This window comes from Sorex araneus, chromosome 3, assembly GCF_027595985.1.
Source record: "Sorex araneus isolate mSorAra2 chromosome 3, mSorAra2.pri, whole genome shotgun sequence".
NCBI classification, from domain to species: domain Eukaryota; kingdom Metazoa; phylum Chordata; class Mammalia; order Eulipotyphla; family Soricidae; genus Sorex; species Sorex araneus.
Window position 1 is genome coordinate 139,123,315 of NC_073304.1, and position 24,788 is coordinate 139,148,102.

Sequence of the window (24,788 nt, forward strand, 5' to 3'; positions counted from 1 at the left end):
CTTGCTCCCCCGGAGGGCCACGGTCCCCGCCGCAGGCCGCCACTGCCACCTCAACCTCACGGGGCCTCCCAGGGTCTCGACGCGTGGTCTGCCGGAGTAACCGCGAAGGCGCCCCGCGGCCCCGCAGGACCCCCCTCGTAGATGCCCCCGGGGCCCTCAGTCGGGCTGCGTGTCACCCCGGCCGCGCCGACCACCCCAGGGCGCGCCCCGCGGCCGTGACACAGCGGGCGAGGGTCCCTGCAAACTAGTCCCTACAGCTTGCACGCGCCCGGGAGGCTCTTGCGTGTGTCCCAACGCACGTGGTTGGTGTCGAACACGGCGTTTGCAAGAAAAGGTTAAAGGGAGGTGGGGGAAACTTCTGGAAAGATGGCGCTGCAGACCCTGTTCGGGCTGCTGAGCGGCTCCAAGAGGCCAGGACTGGCCCCACTGGGGCGTTTTTCCACTTCCTGTTGTTTGTGTGACCGGAAGAAAAAAGCGAACCCTTATGAAAAAGTGGATCAAGAAAAATACTCTCATTTAGTTCGGTCTGTCTTGTCCTTCAGAGGCCAGGCCCAGACCCCAGAGTCGCTGTTCAAGGAGGATGCTTTGCTCTACGGGCCTGTGAGTAAGTGCAAGCCCCCCGGGAAAGAAGAGGCAGCGAAAGCCCCGAAGAATTGGTTTCCTTTTCTCAATCCAGAGAGAAGTAGGAAACCGAATTCAGCGAGTGAGCCTGCAAGTCCCTTGAAAATACCTTTGCAAAGGAATGCTATACCGAGTGTAACCCGGATCCTTCAGCAGACCATGACCTCGGAGCAGATTTTCTATTTGGAGCGGTGGAAGCAGCGCATGATTCTGGAACTGGGAGAAGATGGCTTTGCAGAATACACTTCAAGTAATTTTTTTTTCAGTCTTCATTATTTATGATTACTGTATTAGAACAAGCACAAGTGGCATAAGAATAGATGAGTTTTTTTTTTATTAACCTTAACTAGTGAGGAACTACTTTAAAAGTATAATTATCCTTAAATAGCACTTTATTTGCATAATGTTATCCTTATGACAACTGAGTGAGTGACAATGTTTAATTCTCTGTTCACAGATGAAGTTGAATCACAGAGAATCAAGTACTTTGATTAGACTTCTTTTATAATTTACAAGCCTTAGTAGCAGAACTGACTTTTTTCTTTCTTTTTTTTTTTTTTGGTTTTTGGGCCAGACCTGGCAGTGTTCAGGGATCAAATCCAGTTCAGCCATGTGCAAGGCAAGCACCTTACCCATCATACTATCTCTCTGGCCCCTAGAAGTAACTTTTCTTTCATTATGGAAGAGTTAATCGCTTGATAAAGAAATTCTAGTTAACTTATTCAGAATCTAGTGTTCTATTTGCATAGGACTAACTCAAACAACTTAATCAGTAAGTAGCCCTGGATAAACTGGGATAATCAGATGTTCTTGATTTAGGAACTGAGAAAAACTTTAGCCTTTTATTTACTAACCTCCTGGACCAGTGAAAAGAGTAGCTTCCTTAAAACAGAATTCAGGGACCAAAGAGATAGGACAGCAGCTAAGGCACTACCTTGCCTGCAGCCAGCTTGTGTTTGATCCCCAGCACAACATATGGTCCCTTGAGCCCTGCCAGCAGTGATCACTGGGCGCAGAACCAGGTTATTCCAAGCCCAGAGCACCACCAGGTGTGGCCCCCAAATCATGATTCATTCAGAAGCAAGAGAAAAGGAAAGAGCTTTAGAATGGGTAGTTTGTCGGCTCCTGTCCATCTACATTAATCACATGCCTCTAGAGGTACACGGATCTAGTTTATTGGTGGTGGGGTTTGGGGCGACCTCCAGCAGTGCTCAGAAGCTACTCTGGGTTCACCCAATGATTGGGACTTGTTCCTGGCAGTGCTATGTGGTAGAGGGGATTGAAACCAGATCTCCTCTGTTGAATTTTCAAACCCCACAAACACTTTTCTTTTTAAGTGAACAAGTATTTATTGTGAGGAAAGGGGGTGGGGGGGCAAGAATGCACGGGTACATTAAACAGCTTTTTCTTTTTGAGTTGCACCCAGCGATGCTCAGGGGTTACTCCTGGCTCATGCACTCAGGAATTACTCCTGGCGGTGCTCCGGGGACCATATGGGATGCTAGGAATCGAACCCGGGTCGGCTGCGTGCTAGGCAAACTCCCTACCCGCTCTGCTATGGCTCCAGCCCCATAAAAGGCATGTTTTTTAAGAGAAAACTGAGGACTGGTTTGTCTGGTTTGGGGTGTTTGTTTTTGTTTTGCTGAAGCAGCCCTGACTCTGCTCTGGGCCTCCTCCTGGCTCTGTGTTCAGGGATACTTCTGGCAGGGCTCTGGGGACTATATGTAGTGCTGGGGATCAAACCCAGGTTGACCTCATGCAAGGCTTGACTCACTGTACTGTCTCTCATCTTGACTTAAATTATGATGTAGGTGGTACCTAGATAAGGCAAAAATGACTTCTGCTTACATTCTTAAAAACTCGCCTGGGGTATAGGTCAATTGTAGGACAATTGTCTTGCATGAATGAGGCCCTGGGGGGTTGACCCCAGGCACCACCATAAAAAAAAAATTCTTGATAGAGAAATTGTACAGCAATTATTTGCCTTGCATGAAACCAACCTGGATTAGATCTCCAGCATGGTTCCACAAACCCTGCTGGGAGTGATTCCTAGCACTGCTGAGTTAGCCCCCTGCACCACCCCCCAAAAAAAATTTAGTAAAAATAAAAATGTATTCCTCGAGGAGATAGTGCTGTAGGTAGGTCATTTGTCTTGCACACAGGAAGGTGGTTTTATGAAGTTATTTAGTTAGTACCTAAAATAAGTTATTCTAATAGCATAATATTGATTATGCTGGGTAAGCCCTGAGCATCGTTGGGTGTGGCCCCCCAAGTAAACATTTCTCAGCTATATGAATATTTGCAGGGGCTAACTATCTTCTTAAGCTAGTTCATAACAAATAGTAAACTATTCTCTGATTTCTAATCAAGTGGTATATAAAAATTCTTTTAGTGGCATAATTATTTTTGGTACCACTAAAATTTAGAATTGACTTATTTCCTCATGAGAAGTTCTTTTTAATTTTCTGAACTGGGAATTCCAGTGTGTGGGAATTCCGAAATCCCGGATAAGGCTGAGGGCGGGAGAGATAGTCCAGGGGTTAGGGCTTGCCTTGTATAATCCTGCTTCGTTCCCCTGCACTGCATATGGTCTCCCAAGTACTAGCAGAAGTGACCATTGAGCATTGCTGGGTGTGACCCTAAAACAAAACAGGAGCATATGTATTATATATCCTGCCAGTTCTGAGTCAGTACTGCAAAGTCAAGTTTTGTTGTTCGGTGGGTTAGTTTTTTGGTGTGTTTTTTTTTTCCATCTGAGACTTGGAGACATTTTTCATTCCTTTAAAAGTAAGGTCAGGGGCTGGAGCGATAGCACAGCGGGTAGGGCGTTTGCCTTGCATGCGGCCGACCCGGGTTCTAATTCCAGCATCCCATATGGTCCCCTGAGCACCGCCAGAGGTAAATCCTGAGTGAAGAGCCAGGAGTAACCCCTGTGCATCGCCGGGTGTGACCCAAAAACAAAAAAAAAAAAAAAAAAGTAAGGTCAGAGTGACAATACTTTGGGTAGGGTGCTTGTCTTGCACCTAACCAATGTGGTTCAATCTTTGGCTCCATATATGGTACCCCAAAACCAATCTGGAGTGATCCCTAAATGATAGTGAGGGGTAAGCCATGAGCACTGCCAGGTGTAGCCCACAAACAAACAACTCCCCACCGCCAAAAAAAAGGTTGAATAAATACACTGACTTCATGCTTTCAGCAGTAAATCTTGAATATTCTTTCATGGGGTCCAGGAAGGGTTGAGCCACACCCAGAAGTCTCAGGGTTTTGGGGGACCACATAGGATGCTCGAGGTCGAATCTGGGTCAGCTGCATGCATGCAAAGCAAGGACCTTACTCTGGCCCCAAGTCTTCTTAAATATATTTTGACACATTAAATAATATTTAATGAATTGAGCCTTGCAGTCTAAGTGATCAGCACTCAATTTCATGAAGAATCTAGCCAAGAATTAAGACCACAGTGGAAAATGAGCTATCTGTGTCACACTTAATAAAATTTTTTTCTTCCTGTTTTTATCATGTTTATGTTTCTCTCCATTACGCTAGTCTTGTAGATGAATACAGTACTGCTTTCCCTGGGTTTTAGTGACACCGATGCTAAATCTCTTTACAAGTTTCTTATATGCTCAGAAATCCAACTGCACCAAATAAATTTGGGTATTCCCTCATTAGGTGAAATTGTTTCCTTACTGTGGATCTATCTCCAAGCAAATCTGGTTCCTACTCTGTTTCTATGTCTCTCAGTAGGATCATCCCCCAAGCCTGTGCCTTCTCTCTGCTGTGCGTGGATGGGAATGAGCACAGACTTTGGTGCCAAGCTGCTTGTCCAGCATTTTGCTCTATGGCAGATTGCCTAGGCCTCATTCATTAAAATGGGGCTAATGATCCATATCTTGCAGCTTGTTGTATTTGAAAGTTAATATTTTGAAAGTGCTGGACTACTGCTTAGCACGACAACAGCCCCCTTTCTCTCCTTCCCTTACCAGGAGGCAGCTGCTAATGAATGGGTAGTGTTCTTGCATTTGTTAAATGTTTCTATCCTACTGTTAAAAGTGTATAAGAAAAAACAAGTTCAGGACAGAAGTCCTTGTCTTTAGGGTGACCTCACCCTGAAAAAATAGAATTGCAGATCACCTCTTTTCCATCTCTTCCTCATCAAGTCCCACAACACACAACAGTTTTTTAGAGTATTTGTTTTTCAACTCTAGCTTTAAATTGGTTCTTATTATCCTTTTACCCTGATTTTTTTTTCAGACATATTCTTACAAGGGAAACAGTTCCATAAAGCCTTGGAAAGCCTACTTTCACCCCAGGGGACCGAGAAAGAGAAAGATGAAAAGCTTTTTGAATCTGGATACATTGAGAGTGTCCAGCACATTCTAAAAGATGTCAGTGGAGTACAAGCTCTTGAAAGTGCTGTTCAACATGAAACCTTAAAATATGTGGGTCTGCTGGACTGTGTGGCCAAGTATCAGTAAGTATTGGATCTTTTTTCTCCCCTATTAAAATGTGGAGGTGGTAGAGGGGGTGGAGATATAGTACAGCAGGTACGGTGTATATGGCTGACTTGGGTTTCATTCCCTGCACCCCAGATGGTCCCGGAGCCCTCCAGGAGTGATTCCTGAATGCAGAGCCAGGAGTAACCTCTGAGCATTGCTGAGTGGTGCCATTAAAAAAGTGGACGTGGGGCTGGAGGGATAGCTCAATTTGCTCAGGACATATTTTGCCTGGATTTGATCCTGGGAATCTCATAGTCCCCTGAACACCAGGGAGCAACCCCAGAGCACAAAGCCTGGAATATGACAATAATAGTAACAATAATAATAACAATAGTAACAGTAATAATAATTGTAAATATGGAGGTAACAATGCAGAGTAGAATAGACACTGCTGTCAAATAATACTCCCCCCCCCCCCCATCCTACCCACCCCCAGCCCCACCTGATACTTTTCTTAACCTCTTACTTCAGGGGCAGGAGAGATAACTCCGTAGGCTAACTGCATACTTTGCATGCAGTAGGTTCAGGTTTGACCCCAGCACCACATGGGTCCCCTAAATACTTGCAGGACCTACATCTGAGAGCATTGCCAGCAGTAGCCCCTGAATGTCAGTTGGTGTGGCCCAAATTCTCCCCACCCTCCCAAAGAAAAACCTCGTGTATATTCAAGATGTAGCCTCTGAAAACCCATGTGGGTTTACTTTTTTAATTTAATTTTTTTTGTTGTTTGTTTTGTGGTCACATCCAGCCAGCTTCTGGCTCTAGTCTCAGGGATCACTCCTGGCAGGCCCTGGGGATCATATGGGATACTGGAGATTAAACGTGGGTTGACCTTGTACAAGGCAAATGCCCTCCCTGCTCTACTATCTCCCCAGTCTTATCTTTTAAGAGTTTTATTGAAGCATCACAATTTACAGTTTCTCTGCTGCAGATCAGTCAGACACAGCACTCATTAATTTCAGCAAATTTGGTAGCTGGAGAGCAGACAAAGGTGGTTTAGTGCCAAGAGGAAGGGCTATGTGTAGGAACAAAATAACAGCAAAACCAAAAAAGTCCCTAAGATTAATGTGTAGGGGCTGGAGCAATAGCACAGCGGGTAGGGCATTTCCCTTGCATGCGGCCAATCCGAGTTCAATTCCCAGCATCCCATATGGTCCCCTGAGCACCGCCAGGGGTAATTCCTGAATGCAGAACCAAGAGTGACCCCTATGCATTGATTGCCGGGTGTGACCCAAAAAGCAAAAAAAAAATTAACGTGTAAACCAGCATGAGCGTCAATTTTCAAAGGAGACTCAGCGAGTGCAGGCTGTGGTGACACTGCAAGACTGCAGACAGTAGGAACCGTGCTTGTGGGCAGTCTCCATTCCTGGGAACGCTGCAGTGCTCTGCCAAGTAGTCTGTGACTGCTTTGACCATGCTGTGCCTCCACCATTATTCGTAGCTGGGTATTTAGACATACTGTGTTCCAGCACCATTCCCAGCACCAGTGTCTTCTTCCCTGCACCAGGGTTCCCAGGTTTCCTCCCACTCACCCCACCCCCATTCTGCCACCTTGAAAGGCACATTTATAAGTTTGGCTGTTGATGTTTGCACCTGTTCATTTCAGTGTTGTTGACTGTGGTTTAGATATTTAGCTATCCCTCTCCTTTACACCACTGATGTGCTCTGATCCCCTTGGCCTTTGCTCTGCTTCCATCTACTTCTTCGCGTCCACCTCCCCCCAATTTCTTTCCTATTTTGCCCTCCTTCCTATACTCTGAGGCCCAGGCATGTGTTTTTTGGTTGTTGTTGTGGTGGTTTTTTTTGTTTTGTTTTTTACGTCATACCCAGTGATGCACAGGGGTTACTCCTGGCTCTGCACTCAGGAATTATCCCTGATTATGCCCAGGGGACCATATGGGATGCTGGGAATCGAACCGGGTTGGTCGAGTGCAAGGCAAACGCCCTACACGCTGTGCTATCTCTCCAGCCCCCTTGTTTGTTTGTTTGTTTGCTTTTTTAACTCAAGAATAGAGTTTGAAGAAATAAGGACCAAAACAGGAGGAAGAGCCAGGATTATTACAGATTGCTGTTCCAAAGTTTCAGTATTCAGGTGCTAGAGAGATAGTACCTGGGTAAGGAGTTTGCCTTGCCCGTGGCCAACCCAGATTCAATCTCCACCATCTCAGATGATCCCCCAATCACCAGGAGTAATACCTTAGTGTAGAGCCAGTAGTGACCCCTGACTTCCTGGATGTGACCCCCCAAAAATAAACAAAACAAAGTTTCAGTATCCCTAGGGTGACCTTTTTTTTTTTCCAGCATGTCCCTTTTCTTCTCCCTCAAGCCCTAAGATCCAATTCATTACTACATTTTTTTTTTCTTGTTTCCCAAATAGTATTTTGTTCTGTTGGCCCTGAGAAATCAGCTCTTCCTGGCTTCCAGGAAATACTTGATACTGATAGGAACTCTCAGCTTACAGAAGTTTTCGGTCTGTTTTTTAATTACTGCTGTGTTGCCATTTAAGTTAAAGAGTAAGACTGCAGAGATGGTACAGGGCTTAATTAAGCCTTGTGCAACATCCCTTCCTGTTGGATTTCTGGAACCACATATGGTTCCCTGAGAACACAGAGTACAGTCAGGTGTGGCCCAGAAACAAAAAGAGAGAGAAATGCGCAACACCTTCTAATAATTTTACAGGATAGCTACCTCAAATCTGCGTGCTTACAATTGTGACTTCCCTTTCAATTGACTAAGGGAGTCATATATAATCAGTTCTACTCAGGGCCTATAAGGAGTTCTAGATACCAAGCATTTTTCATATAAATTATGAACAAACACACAAGGGGCCAGAGAGAGAGTACAGAGGTTAAGGTTTGCACACAGCCAACCCCAGTTTAATTCCCCACACCATATATAGTCCTCTGGGCACTGCCATACATGATTCCTGGGCACTAAGTCAGGCTTAAGCCCTGAGCACTGCCAGATATGGCCCCAAAACAAGCAAAAGTATCAACATCTGCTATGCTACATTAAATTCAGAAATCCAGTTCTGTCCTTCACCATACAATTGACCCTTTTACCTAATTATATTTCTTCCCATTCCCTTCACTTAAGGTAACCACTAATTTGCTTATTTAAATTATTTTCAAGTATGTTGTTATAACACAACGTTTTCCAAAGAGAGTAATATCACTCCCTAGGGGGTGCTGGAAAGATCTGGTAAGATGGTAGTAGTCTCGTGTGCTACTGTTTTTTAATTACTGCTGTGTTGCCATTTAAGTTAAGAGTAAGACTGCAGAGATGGTACAGGGCTTAAGCCTTGTGCAGCATCCATTCCTGTTGGATTTCTGGAACCACATATGGTTCCTGAGAACACAGAGCAGTGTCAGGTGTGGCCCAAAAGACAAAAAGAGAGAAGCACACAACAGGTGGGGCAGGTGCTCTCTGTTTACTTTAATCACTGTGGGGTTAAGTTTTGGAGACACGCCCAGCTGTGCTCAGGCTTGCTCCTGCCTCAGTGCTCCAGGATCATTCCTGGTGGGGTTCATATACAGTACCAGAAATCAAACCTGGGTCAGCTGCACGCACTTTAACCACGGTGCTATATCTCTCCAGCCCTTTTTGCTTTTAGAAGGTCTGAGTGAGTTTTGTTTTTTCTGCAAAGGGGCAGTAGGCAAATCAATTTGGGAATCTCTGTAACATGTTGTTTGCATCACTATTAAATTAATCAAAATTTTGCATATACATAAGAAGAGAGAATGAGTCTTAAATTGTAGCTCAGAGTACCTAACTGTCATCCTCAAATGACTTAGTAAATGAAAGAAAAAAGCAGAACTGGGGGCTGGAGCCATAGTTTAGCAGGTAAGGCATTTGCCTTCCACATGGCCGACCCAGGTTTTATTCCCAGCACCCCATGTGGTCTCCCAAGCCTGCCAGGAATGATCCCGTAGGAGTAAGCCCTGGGCATTGACGGGTGTGGCCCAAAACAAAACAGGTTTTAAAAACAGATAAAAACAGAACAGTAACTTCCTCCTCTCCTCCCCAAATTGAGAAAAGACTTTATTTGGGGAAAGGGAAAGAAAGAGTTAAGGGAAGCTTCCAGATTATAAGAGGAGTCTCCTACAGGAGGATTCCCAGAACAATAACATATTAAGGAAAAATAACAGGAATTAGAAAATTCATGTATTCCAGCTCTTTTAACCAGTCAGCAGCTTCCTAGCGCATTACATTGAGAAGTTCCTGCCGAGTAGGAATGTGGTGACCTCTGCCTTATCTGGGACTGCAGTAAGAAGTTGTTGTTCTTCATTTTTGCCTTAACCGTGTTATCCCCAGGATCAAAATATTTTTGCACACTCTTTTATTGGGGAGAGGGCCCGCTCCTGGCTAGATTTTCAGGAGCGACTCCAAGCACTAGGTGACTGGGTAGTGCCAGAGGTCCTGAGTGCAGAGCATGTGCTCCAGCCCTTTGAGCCATCTCCGTCTTGAGTTTCCTTTTCTACAGTCATTTCTTTTTTGTTTGCTTACTCCTGGCTCCGTGCTCAGTTGTCATCCTGGGCAGGGTCAGGGGCCATCTGTGGTGCTAAGGATTGTATCTGCTCCTCACTTGCTGTACTGTCTCTCTAACCCTGCTGTACTGTTGCTCCTGCCCCCTAGGTAGTATTTTGTGGTAGTAAAGTGGTAGATGAACAAGGTTGGGTTCAAATAAGCCATAGGACACAAATAACAAAAAGCACAGGACTCAAGTAACTATCAATAATCAAAAGCAAAGGAAAGAATCTCTGTGCTCCCCTGAAAGCTATAGTTGGCATCATGGTTTATGGCACCAATGCAGGCTACAACCTGCAGGGGTTGTTGAATGTATTTTGGAGCAAAGGTTTTGGTTTCTCAGATGCTGTCCAATCAATCACACACAGCTTGCCCATACAGAGAAACGAGAGGAATTCTTTGTAGGCAGTAGTTTAAAGAAACACACTCTTGGGCTAAATGTCTTCTTTTGTATTTTTGGTTTGGGGGGAGGGAGTCAGATCTGGTGACGCTCAGGGTTAACTCCTGGAACTATGCTCAGAGACCACTCCTACAGGACTCAGGGTACCATATCCATTGCAGGGATAACACTGGGATGGGGCCTTGTACTAGGTAAGTACCTCCACCCTTCTGCTACCTCTCTGGCCCCTTCCCCTCTCTGAGGTCTATTTCACTCATCCTCACTGAGTCTCCACTGTCCAGAAAACTCTTCTGAGCTTTACTTCTCAGGATTGAGTGTGATGTCCTCTTTGAGTTCTTTGTCCAGGTTGTCTTTGAGCGACACGATGGAAAATGTTCCCCAAAGTGTACCCATGAGAGTATGGGGCAGCTCTGTAGAGTGTCAGGGAAACAACTTTTCTGTAGTTTGAGATTCAAAACCTTCAAATTTCTTTGTATCTCCTTTTACAAATTTCTTTGTAACTCCTTTCCTTTCACAGTTGACAGAGAATTGTAGCTATATCTATTTTCACAATTCCCCATCATAAAGGATTAAGCATCATGTTGCTTCAGAAGTTCTCTTGCTCAGAAACCAAAGCTGGGTTCAAAGACACAGGCATTTAATTAATATCAACTGTATGCAGAAGTACAAATGAGCCCTGATTCCTGCTCTAAAAATTTCCAGCATAAAGGTATCTTACAATTAGGGATACTGGGGTGGGGTTGGGGGTGGGAGTCCATGTCACTTTTTCGGTTGGTTGGTTTGGTCTGGGGCCACACCCAGCCCCAGCGATGCTCAGGGCTTACTCTTGTCTCTGCATTCAGGAATTCCTCCGGTGGTGCTCAGGGGACCAAATGGGATACTAGGGATTGAACCTGGGTTGGCCTTATAAGTTCAAAAAGTGTGGTGGGGTGATGCGTGCGTCAATGGCTGAGAGCTGCCTCCCCAGCAGAGGAACAAAGACAGGGACTCCGGATGATGGTCAGAATGGCCTGTTTAATGCAGAGCTGCTGGCATACTTAGAGAACAGCTGAGGCCATTCAAGGTATAGGACTCCACGTAGGTGAGATTGATCATTTGCAAAGGTAAAACATTTTGGAGGAGGCAATTTTCTTGGGATTAACTCAATGAGACATCCTGTCTCCCAGGGACATCTATATTGCTTTTTCTCTTTCCTTTTAGTTGTACATATTAAACAAGTTTATTTCTTATTAATACTTGCAGTTACTTGGATAAACACAGTAAGACAGATTCCAAAACTTAGTTCTCTGGGCTCCAAGGGCAAGCAAGTCTTTTACCGTAAATCCCAGACTAAGTCCTCAGGCTGGTTCAACTTTTCCTTCCCCATGGGGGTCCTGACTCTTAAGTCATAACAGCTTGCATCAAGACCATGCTTTTATCCTTTCTAGACTGTTCCATATCAATACCGAGGTAGCTTCACCACTCACCCTGGGTCCATCCCAGTCCCACAGTGGGACCTCCCTTGTGGGGTGTTAGGAACTACAGCAACTGAAGCCTGAGTCAAGTAATTATGATGGATGCCTAAGAGTAGGTATATTTCAGAGCCAGTCAACTCCCAAATATTAGGAGCATAGCATTAATGGACTTTGTGTTTAGCAAAGAACATTGCTATATAGTAAAATATGTAAAGGCTAAAGGAAATATAGGAAAGTATTAATTTGCTATAAATACAAAGTCCAGAATTACCAGAAAGTTTGACTTATAAGTGACTAACCCTGACTTGGGGAATTGTGGCAATGAGAGATAAAGCACAAAGGAAAGGTTAAAGATAAACCAAGGGGATTAGGGTGCTCTCAAGAACACTGTAAGTTTCTCTGGGAGGAGGAAAAGGGGCAAGTCACTGATGAAGTCCGGGTCAATATCCAATAGGCCTCATGCAAGGCAAATGCCCTACCCACTGTACTATTGCTCCTGTTCACCATGTAACTTTTTTGAGTGTCAGATTCCCCACTCCTTCCATCCTATTGGAATTTTATACTTGGCAGTTGCAGATATCAGATGGGTGATAAGGTAAGTGGACTGACTCTTGGTGATTCCCAAAAGTCTCTTAACTATTCAATGGACCTTTTGGGACTTCAGTCTCAGAATCAGCAGTCTAGAAAGATGTTAACCTACCCATCAGGATAAACTCTTGACAAACAACACGCTTAATGATGATAGAAGATTGGAAGTTCTTTTTCTAAGATCAGAAATAAGGCAAGGCTGCCTCCCCTTTGGAGGGTGGGGGTTGTCCACCTGGCTGTGCTCAGCGATCACTCCTGTAAGACTCTGAGAACAATATGGGGTGCTTGGGATCAAGCCAGGACTAGAAACCTGGGAGGCAGAGCCTGTCGCCCTCAGGCCCCAAGGCAGTCTGCTCTTGGTCTTGTTTTCAGCAGAATACTGCATATTTTAGTCCAGGGCAAAGAAAGCTAGATAAAGAAATAAACATTCAAATGGAGGAGGAGGAAGTAAATTATCTCTAGTCTTCCCGGGGATATGATGTTCCAGTTCTAAGTTCAGCACCCTAAAACAAATCTCCCAAAGGCTGTGTGCATGTTTTGCATCAGGATACATTTTCCAGCACCGCATGTTCTCCCTAGAATGCCAGCAGTAGTTACCTAACTCTCCAAGTGTGTCCCCAAACTAAAGGAAAAAAAAATCTACCAAGGCTGGAGAGCTAGTAGAGCTAGTAGGGCACTTGTCTTGCATGCGCCAACCCAGATTCAATCCCTGTCACTCCATATGGGCCCAAGAGCTGCCAGGAGGGATCCCTGAGCATTGCCAGGTATGGCTCAAAAGCAGAGCAACCAATCTCCACAAAACTCTGATAGTATTAATGGATAAATTCAGCAAAGTAGTAAAGGATGGGGGGAAGGAGGGATGGTTGGAGCCCATCACCCCCTGCACTTCTTGCAAACAACTAGGTCCACAAAGCCATCCAGGTGTGAAGGCCAAATACTGCTTGTTCCCATACTCTGAAAGACAGCAGGGAAATCTAAAAGAGTGAAACGGGGCCTAGAGAACTAGCTTGACAAAGCCATCCAGGTTGTGAGGGCCAAACACTGCTTTTCCCTACAACTCTGGAAACAGCAGGGAAAGCTAAAGGAGTAAAGCGGGGCCTGTGGAGAGCTCCATGTTAAGAGCATTTTCTAAGTGTGAAGCCAGACTGGATGCCCAGCACCACCTGCTGGTGGACTGCTTGTGCTCCCCAGTGCCAGCAGCATGCCACTACCAGCACGCCACAACCAGGTGTGCTTGAGTACCCTGGTCAAGTATGTGAACTCTGGCGAGCACTGGCCCCAGAACTCCACATGCCAACTGAGATGTTAGACCCTGATCATCACAACTACTACAACAAAGGGTAGGGACGGGGCAGCTGAGGGCTGGGAGGGGGTGGGGGGAAGCGAACTGAAAGCAAGGTATCCTGGTCAGGGACAAACCATGCAAGGGCAGAGTTCCTCATTTTCTGTTTGTTTGCGGCTTAGTAGCCTGAAAGACAGCACACGGCTGAAGGTGGTTTCTGGCCTGGCACAAGGCCCCAAGCCCTGAGCACCACCAGATCTGACACCCCCAGACCAAAAATACAAAAGAAGACATTTAACCCAAGAGTGTGTTTAAACTACTGCCTACAAAGAATTCCTCTGGTTTTCTGTAGGGGCAAGCTGTGTGTGATTGACTGGAAGACATCGGAGAAACCAAAACCTTTGCTCCGAAACACATTCGACAACCCCCTGCAGGTTGTAGCCTACATTGGTGCCATAAACCATGATGCCAACTATAGCTTTCAGGTGAGCACAGAGATTCTTTCCTTTGCTTTTGATTATTTATAGTTACTTGATACCTCCATCCCTCTTGGAGAGCCCGGCAAGCTACTGATAGTATCCTGCCCGCATGGCAGAGCCTGGCAAGCTACCCGTGGTGTATCCAATATGCCAAAAACGGTAACAAGTCTCACAATGGAGACGTTACTGGTGCCCACTCGAGCAAATTGATGAACAATGGGACGACAAAATTACTTGAGTCCTGTGCTTTTTGCTGTTTGTATCCTATGACTTACTTGAACCCAGGGCCTTGTTCATCTGCCACTTTACAAAATACTACTGAGGGGACCAAAATAATAGTATAGCGGGTAGGACACTTGCCTTGCATACAGCCTACCTGGCTTTGATCCTCAGCACCAGACATGTTTTCCTGAGCCTCCCCAGGACTGGAGAGATTTAAGTGCAGAGCCAGGAGTTAGACCTGAGCACTGCTGGGTGTGGCTCCAGAAGTACCGCCTAGGGCCTGAGGAGACGGCTTGCCCTGTAAGCCCAGTGACCCAGATTCTCTCTTTGGTACTGAGCACACATATAATGGGCCCCAGCACAATGGGTCAACCAGGGCCAAGTCAAAGGGCCTTTTCCTTAATATTCAGAGCAGTCTTGAACCCCCTGCACACTTCTTGGGAGAGCCTCTCAAATTTTTTTTTTAACAAAATTAATTAATTCAACCAAAGAAGCACTATACATCCTTCTAGGACTTTTTCAGGGTTGTTAATTGTCCTTTTCTTTTTTTTGGTCACACCTGGCAATGCTCATGGGTTACTCTTGACTCTGCACTCAGGAACTATTCCTGGTGGTACTCGGGGGACCATATGGATGCAGGGGGTAGAACCGGGTCAGCCACTCGCAAGGCAAATGCCCTGCCTGCTGTACTATAGCTCCAGCGCTGTTAACGGCTCTTTAATGATCACAGTGCATTCTCCCAGGCCTGGTCTGTCATCTTTGTGTTCTTACTTATCCTGCAGTCATTCATCAAGCCTTGTTAGACACTGAGTTAGGAGATACTGATCTAGATTATTCTCTGCTTGTCCTGATCTGGATTAGAAGGAAGTGGATCAATGACTCTCCCTATGTTTGTTTCTAGGTTCAGTGTGGCTTAATTGTGGTGGCCTACAAAGATGGGTCCCCTGCCCACCCACATTTCATGGATTCAGAGCTCTGCTCCCAGTACTGGACCAAATGGCTTCTTCGACTCGAAGAATATACAAAGAATAAAAACCAGCATACTCAGAAAGCAGATTAGGGAAGGACATTGGTGGGAGACCACTCGCCACTCTCTCAGAGTTTGGGAAGATAGAGCCTGTGCACTTGGAAATGACTGGAGCAGTTGTACAGCAGGTAGAATACTTGCCTTGCATGCGGCTGACCCAGGTTTGATCCCCAGCATCCCAGAGAGTCCCCTGAGAACCACCAGGATTCCTGAGAGCAGAGCCAGGAGTACCCTCTGGGCATCACCGGTCTGGCCCAAAAAGCACCCCCAAAATTAAGGAGAATGCCACAGGATCTGAGAGCAACACTTCAAATGGAAATGTTAATTTGTTGAAATTTGTTGCAATCAAAAAGACTTAAAAACAAAAAAGTTTTAGGATCAAAGAACTGGACTTTAGCAAATAAAAGACCAACTCTGCAACCTCTGACTTCATTTTGCAGAAAAGAAGGCAAGCCAGACTGACATGTCGCTCAGGTCTTTGTACTCCCTGTAGACCTCTCCGTATCCTGGGCAGGATGCCCAGCCCTTGATCAGGGGCAGTGAAGCTTGTGAGAGTTTGCCCAGAGCACACCAGGAAGGGGCAACCACCCTGTCTGTGCAGAGGAAAAGTCTTGTATCAGCAAACCACTACTGCCAGTGCAGTTTTCTAAGAACTGTTTGAGATACTGAAGCTCTCTATATATTTCACTGTGGGGAGGGGATTTCCACTTAATCAGTACTGCCTCTTGAACATACAACTGGCTCTTCTCTCCCTTCCCACTCCAGATTTCCCCCCAAATTTAGGATGTAGGTCCATGGTAGAGCGCTTGCCTTACATGTGCTCTACATGGAGCCCTGATTCCATCTCTGGCACTAAGTAATAAAACAAACAAAAACAAAAAGTGGAATTCTCAGTATAGAATTCTAATGGCTGTATTCTGATTTGAGTTCCTGGGTCATATACACACAGAAAATGTACTATTTGTGGAATTTTTTCAGTTATGGCAAACAGTAATATCCAATAGCTTTATCTGTATTTGATAAATAATAAAAATTATTATCACTGGGTTTGGGAAACCAAAGCATATGACCATGATAGCCCTAGAAAAGGGTTTGCTGTTTTACAGAGTGTTTTGTTTGTTTGGGGCCACACCTGGTGATGCTCAGGGTTACTACTGGCTCTGTACTCAGGAATCACTTCTGGGGGTACTCAGGAGATCATAGGGGAAGGAAGATAGAACTTGGGGATCAGTGCCAGGAATTGACCCAGGTATGTGGCTACATGCAAGGCAAGTGCCTTACCTGCTCTACTATCCCAGCCCCAGCTTTTGGTGTATTGTTGTTGATAGTGCTCAGGGCTCACTCCTGGTTCTGCACTTCCAATTATTTCAGGCAGGACTTAGGGAACCATATGTCATGCTGGGAATCAAACTCAGGTCGGCTTTGTACAAGGCAAAAGCACCCAACCCTGAGTTAGCATTTTAAGTTAGATTTGCCATCTTGGAGTAAAAGGGTAGAGCCAGAGAAATAGTGCAGGGGGTAAGGTGCTTGCCTTGCTTGCAGAGCACCCAGTTCCATTGGTCCCCTGAGCACCACCAGGAGTAATACAGAGCCAGGAGTAGCCCCTGAGCACTGCCATGTATGAACAAAAATAGGCTTTGTAGAGGCAGACTGGGGGTGGGGGGGTAGGAGGAGGGTAATTGAGGACATTGGTGGTGGGAAATGTACACTGGTGAATAGGATGTGGTGAAGGGACGGGTGTTGGAACATTGCATGACTGAAACCCAATCCTGGACAACTTTGTAAATGTTTTTCTCTTGGTGATTTAATTAAAAATATTTTTTTTAAATAGGCTTCTACAATCATTTTTTTCTGTCATTAGTATGAGAAATAGATTTGAGTTAATAAGGCTCCTTGTTTATTTTACAAGTCTGAAAATTGTTCTTGAATTTGTTTTTAATTGCTGAATGATTTCACTGGCCTAGCAGCTGTGATAAGTGAGCTTTGTGACAGCTGACTGGATAAGTAGAGTCAGGAAGGAGAGAGGAGGGTTGAGGAAGATCTTGTATTGATGCAGTATTCTTCGGCACTGTTTTCAAAGTAGCATTTGTAGTTGGGATTTCCAGTTAGAAACCAAGTGGGATCATTAAAAATTGCACCAGCAGATTTATTCTAGTAAGTTTCACCCTAGAATGTAGGGACTAGATACAGAAAGAGTTCCACACTGTTCACTGGGGTAAATACAAATGTTGCTTGAACCTGTCTTTTCCCCAGCTGATGGTGGTATGAAGTGTTTGTGAGAGACCCTCAGCGTCTGGCTAGGAGAGCCTGGTTGGTCTGAGAAGAGTGAAAGTACAGCCTGTGCAGGTTCCTCTAACCCACACACCAGGAGTGTCTGAAGCTCAGGTATCACCAATTAACTACCAACTCTTTGAGAGGACAAAAAATGTTAATCTTTTTGTTTCTGGGCCACAACCAGTGGTGCTGGGTTACTCCTGGCTCTATGCTCAGGACTGCTGGCAGTGCTCCCAGAGGACCATGTAGACTTCCAAGGATCGGTCCTTGTCAGCTGTATGCAAGGCAAGCAAGCGCCTTACCCACCATACTATCACTCCAGCTGCAAGAAATGTTAATTTTAACAAAAGTTAGTTTTACTAATTGGCCAGAAGTGGAGAAAGCCAAATTTGATTTTTAGAGAAGTCACAGCTCTTCAAAATATGTGTGTGTTCATTAACAGTGTAGGCTTTTTCCAGTGTGTCCATGGCCATGAGACACTTCCCCACCTCGGCCTGCAGCCGCCAAGAGACTCATGAGGGAAGGAACAGGGTCACCAAGCTGGTTGGTGATCGGTTGCCATTTATTCAATCTCAGTCCCGCCATTTATTCCATTCTCCCCACGCGCCTATTCCAGTCTCGCTGCATGCCCATTCCCGTCTCACACTGCCCCTCATTCCCGTCTCCTACTTTTCCCACAGCAAGTCTCCCCGCGCCCAGACCTGCTGCCTTAGTGAAGAGCCCAACTCCAGGAGTTTGGGGTAGCAGATACACAAAGGTCAGATAGCACAAACAACATACGTAAAGCCCTTCCTTCTGGGGAAGCTCTTCTGAGACAAAGATCTCGTCTTGCTGGAGATCCGCTCCAGGACAGACTTTCATGTAAGGGCATACTTCTTTCCTTAACCCATAACCATTTAAACAGCCATCTTAAATTTACTTCTTAATAATCTTTCTAGTCATTTTATATTAAACTTATAGGGTGGGACTCCTAGGGACATCTTACTGTGGATATCAGACTACAATCCTCAGGACAGATTAGCCCTTCCTAATACCTGCAGGGTTCTTGTCCAGTCATTTCTCTTTGGGTTATGACAGTATTTGTCCATGACTGTGCTCTCATTATAAGTTTTATGGTGCTTGGCCAGTCCAGTTTCGATGCCAGGGTAGCTTATAGCTTGCCCTGGGTCCATCCAAATCCCTTCGTTAGGACCCTGCTTTGGGGCTGCTAGGAACTAAGGGCAACTGAGGCTTAAATCAAGTAAATATGACAGATTTAGGCCCAGGAGTTAATATTATTCTTAATCAACTCCCAAGTTACAAAAGCATAGCATTGTCTTCCTGTGTCCATACAGAAAAGACATTGCTTAAAGTAAACTATGCAAAGGGCAAAGGGAAAGAGAAAAGCAACATTTCACTGACAAATACAAAATCCAGAGTCCTTAGAAGGATTTGACCTTACAAGTAACAGGGTCTGATTTGGTGATTAACAGAGCAGAGAAGTTAAGACAAACACAGAGGAAGGGGAGTGCCTGGAGAGCACTGTGATGGGCGGGTGTAACCTGATAAACCAAACCCCCTTGTGGCAGAGGAGAAAGGACAAACCAATGTTATCCTACAATATGTATGTTATTAATTTTGTGCTATTCCCTATAATATGTATGTTATTAATTTTGTGCTGTTCCCCTCAATGATCTTTTAAAAATTTACTGTTGAATATCCATGAGATATAGACTATTACAAAGCTGTTCATGATTGGGTTTCAGTCATACAGTGATCCAACACCCATCCCTTCACCAGTGTACATTTCCCACCACCAATTCGCTCCCACATCTCCCCCCACCCCTACCCCAACCCTCCCACAAAGCTTGCCTCTATGGCAGGCACTTTTCTCATTCTCTCCTTTTGTGCATTATGGTTTGCAATACAGGTACTAAGAGATCATCGTGTTCATTCAGGGCACTCAGTATTTTTATCAGAATGGTAAGGCTGGAGTAGCTTTTTAACTGGTGGCAGCTCTGGGGTGTGGACATGACTGCTGAGGCTTCCAGAAGTATAGGGAGGTGGGGGAGGTAGTTCATCCTGACCCCCAGAAAAGCCTAGTGACTTCAGTCACAAAACCTGCATATCTGCATTTTCAGCAGATTTTATCTCAGTGAGGTCCCTCGCAAGATGGTGGAGTCCAGCCATGGGACATGGTGGTGATTTTGGATTGTGGCAGCAAATGGCTGTCAGGGGCTCTGCTTGGGAGGGCACCGGGCGGACCTGCGCCTTCCCCTCCTCTGATTTATCCTGGTCTGTTCAGCCTCCTGCAGGTTCGAGATTAACTGTGGCATTTGATCTCTTTCGAGATTTATTTATGGGTCTCTGAAGCAAGGCTGATAAATGAGTTTGTATAGCTGAGCTGGAGGTGATTTGTGGGTGTGGCTCCAATGTAACTAACTTTGGGCTATTTAATTTCTCAGAAAACTTGGTTCTGAGTTGTTGGGGTCCGGCCAGAGGCACAGCAGCAATTCTGGTATATCAGGAAGCCTGAAGGCACCATCAGGTACAGGTTGGCTTGCTGGCAGCACCACACTGCCCTCTCAGCTCACTGATTTATCTTAGAAACTCCAGTGAAATAAAACAGGATTTCAGATAAAGAGGGATTCTCTAGAGGGAGTAATTTAAAAAAATATTTGTTTTGGTTCACACCCTAGGGTGCTCAGGGCTTACTCCTGGCTCTGCACGCGATCACTTCTAGTTTGATGATGTCTTTACAATCATAAAATGAAGTTCTGGATTAAACCAGTGTTTGAAGTTTTTTCCTTTTGTTCTCAAGAGGTAGGTAGGTAAAGTGAGTGATGGGGTCAGGGAGATAATACAGAGGCTCAGGCATTTGCCTGTGCGCAGCTGTGTTAAGGTCCATGGTTCGAATCCCAACAGCACAGATGCTGCCAGGTGTGGTCCCTGAATACCACTGGTTGTGGCAAAAAGATAAGAAAGCAGGTGACAAAATAATACAGCATAATAGATCAACTTCAAAGCCTTTGTCTTACAACAACAAAATTATTATAAAAAATAATAATAAAAATAATAATAAAAATAAAATAAAATAAATAAAGCCTTTGTCTTTGTTTCCCTAACCTTGTTTGCATCATAAGTCTGTTGCCTGTCTTTGTTATTTTTGTTGGTTTGCTTTTTGGGGCCACACCCAAAATGCTCAGGGGTTATTCCTAGCTCTTCACTCAGGAATCACTCCTGGCAGTGCTCAGGCACAATAAGGAGTGCTGGAATCTAACCCAGGTGCCAGGCAAGCCCCTGTGAGCTGTGCTACTTCTCCAGCCCCTGTCCATGTCTTGTGGCGTTCACCTTCCATGGGTTTACTCTATGTGCTGGTTTCCAGGAATTTTGCTTTCAGGTTTTAAGTTTTTGTTGTTTGAGATGCATTTTTCACCCCTGTCGCTTTCATTTCGTTCTCTCACATGCTTTTTTTTTGGGGGGGGGTCACACCCGGCAATGCACAGGGGTCACTCCTGGCTCTGCACTCAGGAATTACTCCTGGCGGTGCTCAGGGGACCATATGGGATGCTGGGAACCGAACCCCAGTCGGCCTCGTGCAAGGCAAATGCCCTACCCGCTGTGCTATTGCTCCAGCCCTCTCGCACACTTGAGTTGTGATGCTTGAACATACCCACGATTGTGGCATAGGGTAACCTAAAGGCTATGCCACCAGGATAGCACTGAACAGTGGAGAGGTGGGGGTGCGGAGGGTCAAACTAGCCGCCTTACGCCTGCAAAGCAGGCACGCAGCCTCTGAGTTCTACTGGACCCCTGTACTTGCAGTTTTTACTTGCTCTGGGTTAACATTTGTTGTTTCTTTGAGCCTGTGTAGGGCGGGGAACAGAGGGGAGGGGCTCGGCCACACCCAGCTGTGCCCCAGCCTTATCCCCTGTACTTTGTGACTCCAATGTTTTTTTCTAAGACCAGTCTAGTCTGACTGCTTCCAGATCTACTGTATTTTGCACGTAGTTACCATCTGACTAATTCCCTCATGCTTTATTGTCTTGCTAATGGGCTGTGAGGCTGATGTTCTGCTACTACAGCCAACAGTGCAGTAAACAGCCTGTTTCTCTGGTACAGACACAAGACGTGCAACGTGGTAGAAGTAGGACAGAAATTTTGGCCCTGCCACTTACTAGTTTGTGACCTTGGGCAAGTTACCTGATCTCTCTGTGTCTGATTTTCCCAGGTTCATTGCGGACAAACAGGAGCAGCACCAACTTCATAACCTTATGAGGGCTAAGTAGGTAAGCACGGCCGGAGCGATAGCACAGCGGGTAGGCACTTGGCCTTGCACGTGGCCAGCCCAGGTTCCCAGCCTCAGCATCCCCCATGGGCCCCAAGCCCCGCCAGGAGTGATCCCTGAGTTCAGAGCCAGGAGCAAGTCTTGACCACCACTGGGTGTGACTTCGAAACCAAATAAGTGAGTAAATAAATAAGCACTTAGAGAATAAAATTGGTGGAAATAAAATTAATGTTAGACATCTTCATCCTCAAACCATGAAACAGACACATCCTCTGGGTCACAGGAAGTAAGTGCCCAACTTGAACTTGCCACAGAATTCCTTTCCATCTGCTTCTAAAGCAGGATTGCCCCCTAGTGGCGGGAGCAGGGCCTGCAGGCATGGGCAGTGGTCGGGGTTCAGTGGATGAAGCTGATAGACCTGAGGCTGAAAGTTAAAAAGCAGGGGGCAGATAATTGCATTGCTTGTAGCTGATGGTGCCATGTCCTCCCCTGAATTCCTATGGAGCCACTGCTTTTACCAGTCACTTTGACTCTTGTATTCTACCTCTTTCTGTCACTTAGCCAACTTAAGTGTGTTTGTCATCGTCCCAGCAGATGAGACACGTCTACAGGGCTGGCAAGGAGCTGGAGAGAGAACAGCGGGGAAGGCTCTTGCATTGCACACAGCCTATCCTAGTTCAACCCCTGGCACAACATCCTGAATCCTATCAGGAGTGGTCCCTGAGCACAGAACCAGGAGGAAGCCCTGATTGCTGACATTATACCCCAAAACCAAAACGACAGTGCTAGACACTTGGGAAGGCTTCAGACTTTTATCATGCCTATGAAAGGAGAGCGCCACATCCTAACTAGACCACCCGGGTAGGGCATTTGCCTTGCATGCAGCTGACCCGGGTTTGATTCCTCTGTCCCTCTCAGAGAGCCCGGCAAGCTACCGACAGTATCCGCCCACATGGCAGAGTGTGGCAAGCTACTCATGGCATATTAGATATGCCAAAAACAGTAACAATAAGTCTCACAATGGAGATTACTGGTGCCCGCTGGAGCAGATGGGTGAACAACAGGACAACAGTGCTACAGTGCTATGAAAGGAACTGTTCTACATGTGGATCCTTCCTTTTCCTGCATCATTCTCTGTCACAGCTTAGGTGCAGACTTTTGGGGTTTGGTGTGTTTTTAATCCAAGAATCAGAGAGTCACAGTTTGACCTACAAATCATACCCAAATGCTCCAGCCCAAACTAGTGGTTACTGTTCTTTATCAACTCATCTGAACCTTCCAGCAAGGCTCTCAAGGCACAGACAGCCTGATTCTGACTTGCTCTCAGCATCCACGCCGCCATTCTGCTTTCCCAAGCCACCATCGTCCTCCTCCGGACCAGGAGTGGATCAAGCTGTCCCATAAAAGTTCAGATAATTACTGTTTTCAGCCTTGCAGCTCATTGTTTGAGACAATTATTCAACTGCTCCTGCCCAACAGAAGTCCTGGCGCTGTGTGCATACTCGGGCGAGACTGTGTTCCAATGACACTTGATTTAAAAGTATTGAAATTAAAATTCATTCTTTGTGTCACAAAATAACCTTTTGACTTTTGTTTTGGGGCCATCCCCAACAATGCTCAAGGTTTGCTCCTGCACTGCACTCAGGGAACCACTCATTGGCGGGGCTCCACGGGCGAAATGGGGTGCCAGGGATTGAAACCAAGTTGGCTGTGCACAAGGCAAGCTCCCGACCTGCTGTGCTATCTTTCTGGCCCCTAATATTTTTTCCCTAATCACTTCAGAACATGAAGACGGTTCTTTCTGGAAAGGGGTATTGGGCACTACCTGTGTGCTCAGGAGTGAGCCCTGGATGTGCTCAGGACCACACGTGGGGATTTGAGCCAGGCTGTGAGGGTGCAAAGCAAGCACGCTCTGTATTATCTCTCCAGCCACTGAAAACTATTTCTGAGGTCAGAGATTAAAGTACAGGGATGAATGCACTTGCTTTTGTTTTGTTTTTTTGGGGGCCCCACCAAGTGGTGCTCAGGGCTTACTCCTGGCTCTCACTCAGGATCACTCCTGGCAGATCAGGGACCTTATAGGGTTCCAGTCGTGTGCAAGGCAAACTCCCTATGTGCCATACCATCACTCCGGCCCCTAAAGCACTGGCTTGCATCCCAACAGCCCTGCTTCAAATATCTAGTAGAACATAGGCCCTGCAAATATTGCCAGGGGTCGCTTCTGAGCAGAAAGCCAGAAATAGTCTCTGAGTATAATCAGGTATGGCCCCAAATCTCGCCCCTATGCTCCTGAAAAAAAAATTCTAATTCTTAGACCCTATTCTCAGCAGCCATCGCCTTCAGTCCGCAGTTGTAGTTTGCTAAGCCCTGACATGGTGATTGCAGTTGCTGATCTCTGATTCACCTCTTCTTATTGCTTTCTGTGCTGGAGCGGTAGCACTGCGGGTAGGGTGTTTGCCTTGCACGCAGCTGACCCGGTTTTGATCCCTCCGTCCCTCTCGGAGAGCCCGGCAAACTACCGAGAGTATCCTGCCCACCCAGCAGAGCCTGGCAAGGTCCCCATGGCATATTCAATATGCCAAAAACAGTAACAAGTCTCACAATGGAGATGTTACTGGTGCCCACTCGAGCAAATCAATTAACAACGGGAGGACAGTGCTACCGTGCTACTGCTTTCTACTCGCCAAACAGTCTTCTTGAAAGGGGCACTGAAAAATATGACTTCTGAGTTGCAACACTGGAACTCTGTAATGTGCCTGTCAAGCTGACAGGCCGATGGGGCAGGGGTGGAGGGTGGAGATGGGTATGGAACTCTGGTGGAAGGGAGCTTGACCCTGGTGGTGGGATTAGTGTTGAAATATTATTTGTCTAAAACTCAGCTATCAGTGACTTTGTAAATCACATTTCTTGAATTATTTTTTTTAATTTTTAAATAAAATTGGAAAGAAAAAAAGAATGGAATGACTTTGCTTCCCTCTCTATACCATTCTTCCATCTTAGGGTAAAATCCAAACCCCTGGGCCCAAGTGGCAGTACAGAAAGTAGTTTACTTGCCTTGCACGCAGCTTACCCTGGTTTGATCCCCAACACCCAAATGGTCTCCCAAGCCCATAATTAGTGACCCCAGAGTGGAGTCAGGATTAACCCC

General features: G+C 45.8%; 1 protein-coding gene across 2 annotated transcripts; it reads left to right on the forward strand.

The window, feature by feature from the left end:
- The first annotated feature begins 20 nt into the window (after nt 1-20).
- Nucleotides 21-24,434, forward strand: MGME1 (mitochondrial genome maintenance exonuclease 1). Of its 2 annotated transcripts, XR_008629168.1 has the most exons (6): nt 21-871; nt 4,876-5,095; nt 13,724-13,856; nt 14,974-15,227; nt 21,584-21,641; nt 22,235-24,434. XR_008629168.1 is itself a non-coding variant. In XM_004614431.2 (4 exons), the coding sequence occupies exons 1-4, from the start codon at nt 367-369 to the stop codon at nt 15,130-15,132; spliced, it is 1,017 nt and encodes a 338-aa protein (XP_004614488.1). In that variant the 5' UTR covers nt 21-366; the 3' UTR covers nt 15,133-21,562. The 2 variants fall into 2 exon arrangements, 1 of the variants encoding a protein (XP_004614488.1); XM_004614431.2 differs by lacking the exons at nt 21,584-21,641; nt 22,235-24,434 and having other exon boundaries at nt 14,974-21,562.
- The last annotated feature ends 354 nt before the right edge of the window (nt 24,435-24,788 follow it).